The 14142-nt window shown below is 33.7% G+C and overlaps 1 protein-coding gene across 1 annotated transcript in view; it reads right to left on the reverse strand.

The window, feature by feature from the left end:
• The window catches only part of SCAPER (S-phase cyclin A associated protein in the ER), a gene marked incomplete at its 3' end in the record, with an annotated part of 218865 nt that overhangs the window by 117423 nt on the left and 87300 nt on the right, over nt 1-14142 (reverse strand). Inside the window, exons 9-10 of the mRNA XM_021711065.1 lie at nt 4845-5107; nt 1411-1641 (exon numbers count right to left, since the gene is read on the reverse strand). Coding sequence (XP_021566740.1) covers nt 1411-1641; nt 4845-5107 — 494 coding nt within the window. The remainder of the gene's footprint in view (nt 1-1410; nt 1642-4844; nt 5108-14142) is intronic.

A 14142-nucleotide genomic window follows, 5' to 3' on the forward strand; every position in this document is an offset into this window, starting at 1 on the left:
CTGAGCCCGCAGGTTCAAGACCCGCCTGGGCAGTGAGACCTCATCTCTACAATAAATCAAAAAATCAGCCGGGCGTGGTGGCGCATGCCTGTAATTCCGGTTACTCGGAAGGCTGAGGTGGAAGGATCATGGAGCCCAGCAGGCCGAGGCTGCGGTGGCCAGGAGCGCCACTGCACTCCAGTCTGGGCGACAGAGTGACACTCCAACTCAAAAAAAAAAAAAAGACACAAAATGAAGAACAAATTGTTCTAACTATATTAGGGGAATGTAAACATTTGTTTTTATTACTATAACCCTTATTTTCTTTTTTCTCTTAAACAACCCATATCAAGTTTCACCAACATCTACTATTATTGCCTCTATAAGATGTGAAATATTGCCTAATACCATCTGCTGATAGCACCTTTCAGAATAAGGCATTAAGTTGTCAAGAAATTATAGTACATATGTAGCCTCTTATTAAATAAAATTTAAATAATTTTTCTCAACTTTTTACATGTGCCTATGTCTTTGGAAAGTTACTTTTTAAACAAATTTAGCATTGCTTATTCTGGATTATCCCCCCAAGTCAAGTATCTTAATACTAAAATGAGCAGAAGCGCCGGGCTCGGTGGCTCAGCCTGTAATCCCGTGCCTTTGGGAGGCCGAGGTGAGTGGATTGCCTGAGTCCGCGGGTTAGAGACCCGCCTGGGCAGCGAGACCTCATCTCTACAATAAATCAAAAAAATCAGCCGGGCGTGGTAGCGCACGCCTGTAATTCCGGCGACTCGGAAGGCTGAGGCAGAAGGATCGCCGGAGCCCAGCAAGTCGAGGCTGCGGTGGCCGGGAGCGGCCACTGCACTCCAGTCTGGGCGACAGAGTGAGACTCCGACTCAAAAAAAAAAAAAATGAGCAGAAGGAAGAGACTAATAAGAAGTAATCATCCAAAAACATAAACCCATAAATAATCACAAATCAATGCATTTTAGAGATTCTGCAATAAATTTCAACTTAAAGACCAATCCAAGACAAATGACAGTAGCTGTCTGAAGTACTCTGGTAAGAGAGTTTTTAAAACTAAGCCTAGCAGATACCATTTCCCATACATCAAAATGCTAGATGCTGCATGGAAGACTTTATTGTCATTGGTTAAGTGTCTTAATTCTGGGCTAAAGAACATCTGATCAAAACGCATACTAAATGATTTTGAACAAATTATATAACTCTCACAGTCTCACTTTCTTCTTCTACAAAACAAGAAGAATCTTAACTGTATCAAAAGATTACCATAAGAATAAAACATTAAAATGAAATAACATACATAAAATGCCTTGTAAAGTATAAAGTAATAAATAATCAATACAAGTTCTTATTATTGGGGTTTATGCCTCTTAAATATTTTTACTCAGAATTCTGATAAGTTGTTCTTACCAAGTTAGCAGCACTCACATTTGAAATATCTGAAGGGTCCATTTCATTTTCTATCCTTGGTTTCTCTGCTGGAGATTTGTCTTCATTTCTTTTCAAAGAAGGAGTGTCAGCTTGCTGAGTAATTGAAACACACTCTGCATCTATGTGAACAGCAGGTATTTCAGAAGTACACACACAACTGTCTTGACTACTGGCAGAATTCTTGACATCATCCAATATGCTCACTGTGAACTAACAAAACATATTTATAGAATGAATCGCAGATAATAAAAAATATTCACCAACTATTCCATTCTAGAAGAGCTGATTCTGCTTAACGTATCAACTGTGAAGCAGTACTTGGTGGATGACAGACAATTCACTCATCTTTTTTTGTGTATTTCAAGTGTAACAAAAAGGAAGAAATAATCAAGCAGCGCAAATTTTATCTGCATGCCTATTATGCATTGGACACTGACCGAAGTGCTCTAAGAAATTAAGCAATTTATAAGTAATTATATTTTCTTTTAGTAGGAAAAGTTGTGACTATTTTATATCTCTCACAAAGGGAATCTGGTCACAAGTATTATACTTTGTGTTATGCTCATACAACTAAATGTATTTACATGGTCTTTTGCGAAGACTGCATAATATCAAAAAAGGATATGCAGCACTTTTGAAAAACATAAAACCATTTTTTTACCATAATATATGTTGAGAGCATTTTACTTAAAAATATAAATGTGTTATCTTCAAACAATATTAACACAATCTCAAAGTAAAATAAATAATAAATTTCATATGGTATATGATACCAATTCTGAGATCTAAAAAATAAAAGCATGATCCACATGTGCAGATCAAAAGCATGCACTGTCTCATACTGTGATTCATATAATTTAGAGTTGGATATCCTCCCTATTCCTATTTCCTTTTAGGAATATTTAATACATAGCCAAGAGAAATGTGAAAACAACCTAAATAAACAAGCATTGGCTTGGACTAAACACAGATCCATTTTTTAAAAACTTTCTGATTTAGTAAGAGAACCAAGCCTTTATTTTTACTTTCTAATGAAGTAGGATGGTGCTGTGTTTTCTGATCACACTCCAAGTCAAATAACTAAAATCTAAAAATTGTGAATTTAAAACTCACACACTTCTTAAATAAACATTAGATAAACATTACAGTGGCCATAAAACTCCCAATTTGATTAATTATTTATACAAATATTAAACTTGGCCAACTCTTATAAACTACTTTGAAAATTCTACAATTGGTCAGAACTTAAAGTGTCCCAAACTGTTGATTTTAGCATAAGCATTATTTAAATTGTATCAAATTGTTTATATTGCTATCAACATTATTTGTATGTCTGTCATCATGGTTTATAATCTTCTTGGCAATATTTGTATTAGCATTACTTGTGTGTACAAAATAGTCAACCCTGTTTATTAAAAATTCAATATCATTTATATAAGATAATCAATACTAAACTTTAAAGTAATGTGGAGAAAAGACATAAATATGCTAATTCTATTTTTAGAATGACAGTGGAGAAAACAAATATTACCAACTTGGCTACTATTAGCAGTGAACTTTTATAATAAAAAATTTTACCAATAGTTTAAAATTATTCAAAAGTTCTATGTATGCATTATCCCTAAAATTCCAATATCATATAAATTTATTCTACACAAAACCAGCATAATATTAAGTATTATTTTTTAACTAAAACACATGTTAGCAAAAATGCCAGCTCTTTAAGTGATACAAAAAACGATTTTCTAAGTATCTTTAATGTAGCCTACCTGCATTAGAGAGTTTCTTAAAGTTACATCCAACAAATACACTATTTCCTATGTGTTTAGGACTCTGTTTCACATTGTGGGAAATTAAATAGGAATATAAGATACCACTCCCAAAGGTTTGCAATCTCAGAAGGGCATAAAATATACACACATTAAAGAGTTACAGAACATCTAAAACAATGTAAGATTAAGAACCATTATCATCAATAAAAAAGGAAGAAAGGAAATTTGAGTATTTCATAGAGGGAGGAGGAGTCCTACAGGTAAAAAGATATAATTTTTAAAAGCAGATATTCTTCTAGACTAAAAATATTATAACTACTTTACAATTGATTTACTAGCCCCTATACTATGATATCAAAAACTATCTCCTATATTTCATAACTCATTTTACATAAAATTATACCAACTGAACATGAACCTTTATATAAACAAATACCTAAAAGGTTATATTAGTTCATCAAATATGTAAAATAAACTTCAACTGGACTAACAGAAGAAATAATGGAAATATTAACTTTGAAGAATTATATTAAACGTTAGCAAAGTACACTCAACTTGCAAGAAGTAAAAGTAGAGCAAGTTCAAAATTTCATTGCTATTTTTAATAATACTCCAAATGAAGCAGGAAGACATGACCTTAACCAACTACTCAAAGTCAACAAAAACCTGAGTAAATCCATAGCACATGTCTCTTGGTGTAACACTAGAACAATCACTTTATTCCTGTCAAAAATTTAAAAATAGCTACATTGAATTATGGACAATGACCAAAGGATAACGTACAAGAAGATCTGCAATATATTCTTCAAAACAAAGAGGGTCCCCTACATACAAACAAGTTCTGTTGTAAGAGCACATTCATAAGTCTGATTTGTTTGTAAGCCCAAAAAGTTAGCCTAGGTACCCAACTAACACAATCAGCTATAAGAAGTTTATAACACTTTTCACATAAATACATAAAAAATAAACAATACTGTATAGTAAAGTACACAAAAGCACAAAAACTTGTAGAGGATGCATACACGACAATGTATGTCAGACACATGAATTAAATTACATGACTGTAAAGTTTGCAACTTGAAGGTTTGTATGTAGGTGACTTACAATACAATGTCATGAAAGACAAAGATACACTAAGGAATTGTCTCTGATGAAGATATTAGAGAAACAAAACCAACTGTATTATGTGATTCTAGACTGGATCCTAAATCGGGGGGGAAATTCTATAAAGAAATTACTGGAAACAGAAAATTGTGAAATGAACTATAAATTAAATAATCTTATATAAATGTCAAATTCCCTAACTTTTATAATTATAATACAGTTATGTATAAGAACCTCTTTGTTCTTTGGAGATACATGTTTAGTATTTAAAGGTAAAGGGTTATGATTGTACATTACTCTCAAATGTTTAGCATATAATGTGTGTGACATGCAGCAAGAGAAAAGGAAAAAAGTGGCTAATGTTAATTTGTGAATCTAGATAAACAATACAGGAGTTCACTGTTTTATTGCTGCAAATTATCTATAGATATAAAGTTTTTCACAATAAAAAGTACAAAATGAAGAAGAAAAATAGGACATTCCTGCACATACACATCTCTTTGAAAAGGCAGTAAAAGGATTTTCAGAATGTACTACCTGGGTTCTTTCAGTAAGAGGATGCTCACAAGAGTGTAATGCGTCCTTGGGACGAGATTCTATAGTATTAAAAGGTCCATCTCCAACAAATTCACCTTTCTGTGTGCTTTCATCAGGTAAAAGACACACATTTTCTTTATCACTGTCATCTTTTGACCTTAAAGCTTCTGTTGCTAATGAAATTTTTGGCATCACTGCTGTTGATCGAGAACGAACAGGCCTTCCTCTCTGAACAGTCTCCCATCCTTCAGCATCTTTGCGTTCTGTATAATTAAAGAAAACAAATCAAGATTTAGAAGATGAAAATATTTAGAAGTTTATAAAATAAAAACACTTCTCAATTTAATTCCCATTGAATATAACTAATATAAAAACATGACATTAAGTATTGTGAAAGATGCTTATACACATACACACACACACACACACACACACACGTATGTATTATGTATTTATATATACACACGAGGGAGGAACCAAAAAACAGAATTTGTTTGTTAAAAATTGTGTATTTAGTCTTACATGTTTAAACTTCAGTTACCTTCAAAGTACTCTCCATCTGATATAATATACCTATCGAGACACTTTTTCCACTGCTCAAAACAATTTTTGAACTTGTCAATTTTGATGTTTCTTGGTGCTTCTGTTATTTTTTGTTTCACCTCTTTCACATCGGCAAAACATTTCCCTTTGGGGACTTTTCTCATCCAGGAAAACAAAGAAAAAAGGTCACTCCAGGTGAGATTGTGTGAATAGGGAGGATGGGGAGCAGGGGTCATGCCGTTTTTGATCAAAAACTGCTGAACAGTCAGTGTGGTATGTATAGGTTGTTCATGTAAATCATCTATCATGAAATGAGCAAATGCCAAAAAAAAATTCACTGAAGTCGAACACAGCCTCTCACAACACTAGCTTGTATACTGATGCCAGTGGGTTCCCAGAACACTCAGCTAGCAGGGGAAGCCTGTACTACAAGGGGCCCACCCTTCAAAAGATAATTCTAGCCGGGCTCGGTGGCTCAGCCTGTAATCCCGCACTTTGGGAGGCTGAGGTGAGTGGATTGCCTGAGACCGTGGGTTCGAAACCCGCCTAGGCAACTTGGCGAGACCTCATCTCTACAATAAAACAAAAAATATTAGCCAGGCATGGTAGCGCGTGCCTGTAGTTCCAGCTACTTGGAAGGCTGAGGCGGAAGGATCGCCGGAGCCCAGCAGGTGGAGGCTGCGGTGGCCAGGATGACAGAGTGAGACTCCAACTCAAAAAAAGCAAAAAAAAAAAAAGATAATTCTGTTTGTTTGGGGTTCCTTCAGATATGTTTATATTTAAGATTTATATGTATACTTAATGTATACTTATCTCTGTTTTATCAAAGACAAAACTGAATTCAGATTAAGGCTAATTTAAGGTCATATAGTCCATAAGTAAAATAAACATTTAAATAGTGGGCATGGTGGCTCACACTTGTAATCCCAGCACTTTGGGAGGCCAAAACAGGAGTACTGCTTGAGCCCAGGAGTTAGAGACTGGCCTGGGCAACTTAGTGAGACCTCATCTCTACCAAAAAAAAAAAAAAAAAAATCAAAAAATTAGCCAGGCATGGCGGTACATGCCTGCAGTCCCAGCTATTCAGGAGGATGAGGAAGGAGGATTGTTTGAGCACAGGAGTTTGAGGCTGTGATGAGCCATTATCATGCCAATGCACTCCAGTCTGGACAAGAGAGTGAGACCCCAACTCAAAATAAACAAACAAACAGTGTTTACTATGTGTGAAGCACTTCTAAGTGCTTTATATATAAAACACCTCTTCTAATCTTTACAACAACCCTCTAACCAATAATATAAGTTCCTACTTCAAGAAACTAGAAAATGAAGAGCAAAATAAACCTAAAGCAAGCAAAAGGAAGGAAATAAAACAAAAGCAAAATTCAATGAAACTGAAAACAGGAAAACAATTAAGAAAAATCAATAAAACAAAAATTTCATTCTTTGAAAAAAATTGATAAACATCTATCAAGACTGGCAAAGATAAAAAGAAAGAAGACACAAATCACAACAGGAATGAGACAAGAACATCACTACAGATCATGCATAAATAAAAAGTATTAAGAAAAGAGTATTAGAAACTACTTACACCAATAAATTCAACAACACAGAACAGATCAATTCCACAAAAACCACAAGTTACCAAAACTCAACCCAATTGAAATAGACAACCTGAATATCCCTATAACTGTTAAAGAAATTTGATATGTAATTTAAAAGCTCCCAAAAAAAGAATCTCTAGGCACAAATGGTTTCTCTGGGAAAATCTACTAAATATTTTTTAAATTAACACCAGTTTTATGCAAACAATTTCAGAAAACAGAAAAAGAGAGAACACATTCCAAGGTATCCTAAGCTAATATTACTCTGATTTTTTTTCAAAAATCAAGACTGTACAAAAAAATTAAACTACACACCAAAATCTCTCATGATACAAAAATCTTCAACCAAATATTAGCATACCAAATACAGCACTACACAAAAATAATTATAAACCATAACCAATTAAAATGTATTTCAGGTATGCAAGCCCAATTCACCATTTGAAAATCAATGTAATCTACCACTATCTGCAGCTGGAAGCTACCAGCCTAAGCAAAGTATCACAGAAACAGAAAACTGAATACCAAATGTTCTTGCTTATAAGTAAGAGCTAAACACTGAATACATGCAAGCATAAGGATGGGAACAACAGACACTGGGGACTTCAAAAGTGAGGAGGTAGAGAGAGGGGGTAAGAGTTGAAAAACTACCCACTGAATACCTTGCCCACCACCTGAGTGACAGGCATAACAGAAGCCCAAACCTCACTATCATGCAATATACCTATATAACAAACCTACACATGTATCCTTAAACCTAAAATTTTTTAAATGTAATCCACCACTAAAAACAGGCTAAATAAGAAAAATCATATGATCATATCAATTGATACAGAAAAAGTATTTCACAAAATCCAACACCCACTTATAATAAAAACTTCCATTAAACTTTAGTAAAAATCCCAGCAACATTTTTTAATACAGATAAGCATATTCCAAAATTTACATAAGAAGACAAAGAACCTAAAATAGTCAAAAACATTTTTGCAAAAGGAAAAATAGGCCGGGTGGGATAGCTCAACTCTGTAATCCCAACACTTGGGGAGGTCAAGGTAGGAGGATCACTTGAGCCCAGGAATTTAAGAGCAGCTTGGGCAACATGGCCGAGCATGGTTATGTGTGCCTGAAACACCAGTTACTCAGGGGGCTGCGACAGGAAGATCCTTGAGTCCAGGAGTTCAAATTGCAGTGAAGCCATGATCACACAACCACACTCCAGCCTGGGTAATAGAGCAAGACCCCCAACTCTACCAAAAAAAAAAAATGAAAGGAAAAATAATAAAGTCATAGAATGAAGGCAATCACTCAACTTAATATTAAGGCTTACCCCACAGAGTAATCAAGACAGCATAGAACTGATGGAACAACAGACATAGTCAATGAAATAAAGAACCCAGAAATATGGCCTGGAAGGTTTTTTATAAAATTGCAAAAGCAATTCAACACAGAAAAAAAAGAATTTTCAACAGATAGTCATGAAGCAAGTGAGCATTCATAAGGAAAAACAAAAACCCATGACCTAAAGCTCATACTTTAAACAAAAATTAACATGTAAAACTACAAAACTTCTAAAATTTTCAGTACCTATGGCTAGGCCATGAGTTCTTAGAATTTGACAACAAAAGTATGATCCAATTCAATCTCATATCATCAAAATTGGAGATGCTTGCTGTGCAAAAAGAGCCTGTGTTATATGTAAAAGACTTAATGTAAAAAAAAACAAATAAATAACCCTATGAAGAAAAGACAACAGACTGGTAGAAAATATTCCAGAAAGGACTAGCGTCCAGAATATGGCGACTCTCAAAACTCAACAGTAACATTACAAACAATTCATGTAGAAAACAGGCAAAAGATATGAACAAACAGTTCACTGAAGAAGATATACAAATGGCAAATAAGATCACAATATTCAACATAATTAGTCATTAGAAAAATACCAATTAAAACCACAATGCACTTGTTAAAATGGCTAAAATAAAGAATTGTGATAACACTGCATGTTATGAAGACAGTGGGGGACCTTGGGTTATTAAAGGAATGATCAGTAAAAGTGCATGGAATTTCTTTTTGAGGTGAAGAAAATATAACAAAATTGACTATGGTGATTTTCGTACATATATGTGAACATACTAAAACCAATGAATCGCATACTTTAAATGGGTGAACTGTACCTCAATAAAGCTGGTATAAAAAAATTGATAGGAAGAAATATGCCAATTTCTAAAATTTATTTTTGCAAAGTTGAAAATCTATATCTATATGAAAACCATTTTCTGTGTATCATCCATCAGTGTGTCATACCATCACATGATTCACTAGAGGTAAAAAAGTTTATTACATAAGTTAGCTAGGTGACTTAACTTGTTGGCGGAGGATGCAGACGACTACTTATCTGGTTTAACACGTTGGCTGACTACTCGGCTGACTTGTTAGCTGGCTTAACATGTCGGCCATCTAGTCGGACGACTAGTTAGCTGGGTAAATTAATTGACTGACGAGTTGGCCCACAAGTTATCTCGGTTAACTAGTTGGCTGGCTATTTTGCTCACCTAACTTGTCAGCTGATTAATTGGCCGACTATTTAACTGACCTAACTAGTCGGCCCACAAGTTAGCTGACCTAACTTGTCAGCTGATCAGTTGGCCGACTAGTCGGCCGATTGGTTATATGACTTAAATAGTTGGCCTGCTAGTCAGCCGACTGTTTAGCTTACTTAACTTGTCAGCAGGCGGGTGAGTCACAGGTGAGATGACTTAACTAGTCGGTCGGCGAGTGAAAAAAAAAAAAAAAGTTTATTACAAGGGGGAAAAAACTCCACAAAATATTCATTCCTGAAACTAGTATATTAATTCACTATCCTATTTTTTTAATAGAATATGTTCTTGGCCTAGGCATAGAATTTATGACAAAACTAACAAAAACTAAAATAGACAAATAGTACTTAATTAAACTAAAAAGCTTCTGTACAGCAAAAGAAATAATCAACAGAATGAAAAGAAGACCTACTGAATGGGAGAAAATATTTGTGAATTACACCTCAGACAAAGGGCTAATATCCAGAATCTACAAGGAACTCAAACAACTCAGTACTTAAAAATAAAATTAAAAAGTGGGCAAAGGACATGAATAGACACTTCTCAAAAGAAGACACACAAGCAGTCAACAAACATTATAAGAAAAAAATGCTCAACATCACTAATCATCAGAGAAATGCAAATTAAAACCACACAAATTTTACACAGCAATAGAGATATCCTCACACCAGTAAGAATGGCTATTGTTAGAAAATCAAAGAACAACAAATGGTGGTGCGATTGTGGAGAAAAGAGAACCCGAATTCACTGTTGGTAGGACTGCAAACTAGTTCAACCTCTAGGGAAAACAGTTGTAGAGATTTCTCTAAGAACTAAAAATTGAATTACCATTTGACCCAGCAATCCCACTACTAGGCATCTATCCAAAGGAAAATAAATCAGTATATAAAAACAATAGCTGTACTCGTATGTTCACTGACGCACTATTTACAATAGTAAAATCATGGAACCAACCTAAGTGCCCACCAACAATTGACGCAATAAAGAAAATGTGGTATATATACACCAGGGAATACTATGCAGCCATAAAAAAGAATGAAATCATTTTCTTTGCAGCAACATGGAAAGAGTTGGGGATCATCAACCTAAGTGAACTAACTCAGAAAGAGAAAACCAAACACTGCATGTTCTCACCCATATGTGGGAGCTAAACGGTCACAAAGACTAAATAACAGACACCAGGGACACCAGTTATGGGAGAGGTGGGAGGGGCTTAAGGTCCAGAAATTACCTACGGGGTACAATTTTCACTATCTGGGGAATGGGCTACCTAAGACTCAATCTCCATCACTATACAATATGTCCATGGAATGAACATGCATGTGTATCCCCTGAAATGAAAAAAAATAGACATAATATGTTCAGATATTACATATTGTATTTATTTTAAAATAAAGATTATTAGACAGAAACTGTAATATATTTCTTCATAAGTCTGGACTTCAAAATCTCTAAGAGAAAGTAAATCTGTTCCATGGGTTTTCTAAACTTTTTATTATTAAAGTTCTCAAATACACAATATAGATAAAATAGTATAATAAATCCCATGTTCCAATAATCTAGCTTCAACAATTATCAAAATTCTGCCCCCCTCTTTTTTAAAAATAGAGACAGGGGTCTTATTATGTTGCCCAGGTTGAACGCAAAGCTCCTAGGCTCTAGCACTCCTCGCCCTTAGCCTCCTAAGTAGCTGAGACTATAGACACGCACCACCATGCCTGGCTTTTGCCATTCTTTTTTCATCTATTTCCCCTTCCTCATTATTTTTTTCTGCAGTAATTCAATACATATCATTTCTCTTGTAAACACTCAGTATGCTGTCTCTACGGATAGGATTAAAAAATTAACAATACAATTATAATACTCACCCAAACCAATAATACCTTAAATCATATAATATCCAGTCTGTGTTCAATTTTACCTATGTTTGCCTTTATTAAAACTTAGTAGATGATAATACACATTTCTACTTTATCTTTTAAACATATATAACACAAATTAAAAGAAACTATAAGATGAATATCTTATAAAAACTACACATACAAAAAAATTAAATTGTAAAATTAAGAAAGTTTAACAAAAGATTTTAGTTTCCAGTTCATTTAACTGGCTCACCCTTGGGGGTACTATGATTAATCACTATACTTTTTAAAGAAAAGAAAAACACCACTCTCTGAAAGCTTCCTTATAGAAAGAAGTACTGCTTAAAACTTGGACCCAATCCATTAATCAATAAAATGGCCAACACAAACACACAAATAATTTTAAAAATTGAAATAATATTTAAAACAAGTCAAAAGAGGAGTATATCAAAGCAGAAACTATAACTTGTATCTCTTAGACTGAAAAATTGGTTACAGACAAATTACATTTTGAATAAACCTTTAGTGAAAGCTATACTGAAAAATTATTTCCATAATAAAAAAAGTTTAAGAACAGCAAATTATGCAATTAAACTGTCAAAGAACTTCTAAATACTAAGAATAATGTTAGCACAAAGTATTCAAAATTAAAAAACATTTCACTTCAACGTTTTTACACTTGTACAATTTTTTTAATTTTACAAATGTCATTAATAAAGCTACACTAAATTCAAGTTAATACAACCAATAATTAAAAGCCACCTGGAATAATCCTAATCTGACTATAAAATATTATCATTTTTATTTATCACTGTATTTAATTCACCAACATTTTGTTTAGTATATTTACACCAACGTTCAAAAGATAATGCTATTTTAAAGTAATTTCCTTGTTAGGTTTTGATATTGAAGTTATGTTTGCATCACAAAACAAAATTTTCTTTTTTATCCTCAGGAAGAGTTTCTATAAGATTCATATTACTTTTCTCTTATATGTTTGGAAAAATCCACAGGTAAGCCACCTCAACCTGAAATTTTCTTTGTAAAAAAAATTTTTACTTACAAACTCACAATTAAAAACATATTTATAAGCCTCTACAGGTTTTTATAATTCTTGTAACGTAAATTTTAAATTGTGATTTTCAAAGAATTTCTTCTGTTTCCAAATTAAGTCTATAAAACTGCTTATAAAGTCCTCTTAACTTTTTAATATGTGAGATCTCTAGCAAAACCTTCTATTTCATTCTGATATTTTACCTTGTGTCTTCTTTTTTTATTAGGATGGTATAACTAGGGGTCTATTAATTTTATTAGACTATTTGAAGAATCACTTTTTTGCTTTATTAATTTTCTTTATTCTCATCTTTTATTTCCTCCTATGTTCTTTGTTTAACTTGCTGTTCTTTTCTAACTTCACAAAATAGACATGGAGTAGTTTTTGCTTTTCTTCTTTTTTTACATGTATAATAGAGGCTAGAAATTTTCCTCAAAGCATAGTCTTACCTTAATCTCACAAGCTTTTAACTGTTCATTTTCATTCACTTCATTTTTTCTAATTTTCACTGTGATGCTTTCTCTGACTCAATGAATTATTTAAAAGTACTTTGCAAAATTCCAAAAATTTGGAAATTATATAGTTATATTTGTGTAATTGATTTCTAACTTAATCCCACTGTAAACAGTGACAAACAGAATCATCTCAATCACCTGAAATTTGTTGAGACATAACTAATGGCCAGTATGTTCCAATTTTGTTAAATGTTCCATGTATACCTAAATATGTATTTGAACTTACAAAGGAAGCTTGTATCAAAACTGGCTTCTTCCTGCCAGAAACAACTATAAAAGTTCGACAAAATATAAAAATGAACTGTTTAACAGCACTGGAAAGCAACCAACAGGGCAAGTTTTTCAAGGAACTATAATTCCTGAGAAAAGGGAAGGACAACAACTTTGGATCCACATTCACCCTAGCATTTTCCCCAAAGACATTTGAAATTCAGAGTTTGGGGTAAGTTGAGTCCTAACAGAAACCAGCATAACCAAACAGATGAAGTTCAGGGACTCTAAAGCAACTAGAACTTCAGGGACAAAAATCTCTAGGGGAACGGGAGAGGACTGTAGACAAATGAGCCAAAAAATCTGCATTCAATCTCCCCTTAAGAAGTCTGACAACTGCTAAGCTTTGCATATACAGGGCAAGACTCCAAGAAACCTAGCAGAAAGCAGCAGCTGGGAAGCTAATGAGCTAAACAGATATTGTAGCAACTGTACTGTGCTGAAAAAAAAAAATGCTGATATTCAGGAATGTAGCCTTGGCAAAAAACCCGACTTTTCATTTAAGACTCCAAAATGAATAAGAAGAAAATAAGACACATCAACCTTAATAAAACTGCAAACCAAACCTTGAGAGGACTGGGGTGATCTGTTTGTTCTCTATCATCTGGCCAGACCCCCCCAAAAAAAAATCCTTTTAAGAGAAGGCTCTATAATCTTTAACACACAGTATTAAGATTGTAAGGCATGCCAACAAAAAAAAGAAAAGATCTCCAAAAGAATGTTTTTAATATAAACCCAGAGATAATTAAGATATTTTATTTTTCAGGCATAAATGTTTTAAAAGAACTATGATAAACTGGGCTCGGTGGCTCAGCCTGTAATATCGCGCCTTTGGGAGGCTGAGTTGAGTGGATTG

The sequence above is a fragment of the Carlito syrichta genome, unplaced genomic scaffold (genome assembly GCF_000164805.1).
Source record: "Carlito syrichta isolate Samal-C Ts95f unplaced genomic scaffold, Tarsius_syrichta-2.0.1 Scaffold81549, whole genome shotgun sequence".
NCBI classification, from domain to species: Eukaryota; Metazoa; Chordata; class Mammalia; order Primates; family Tarsiidae; genus Carlito; species Carlito syrichta.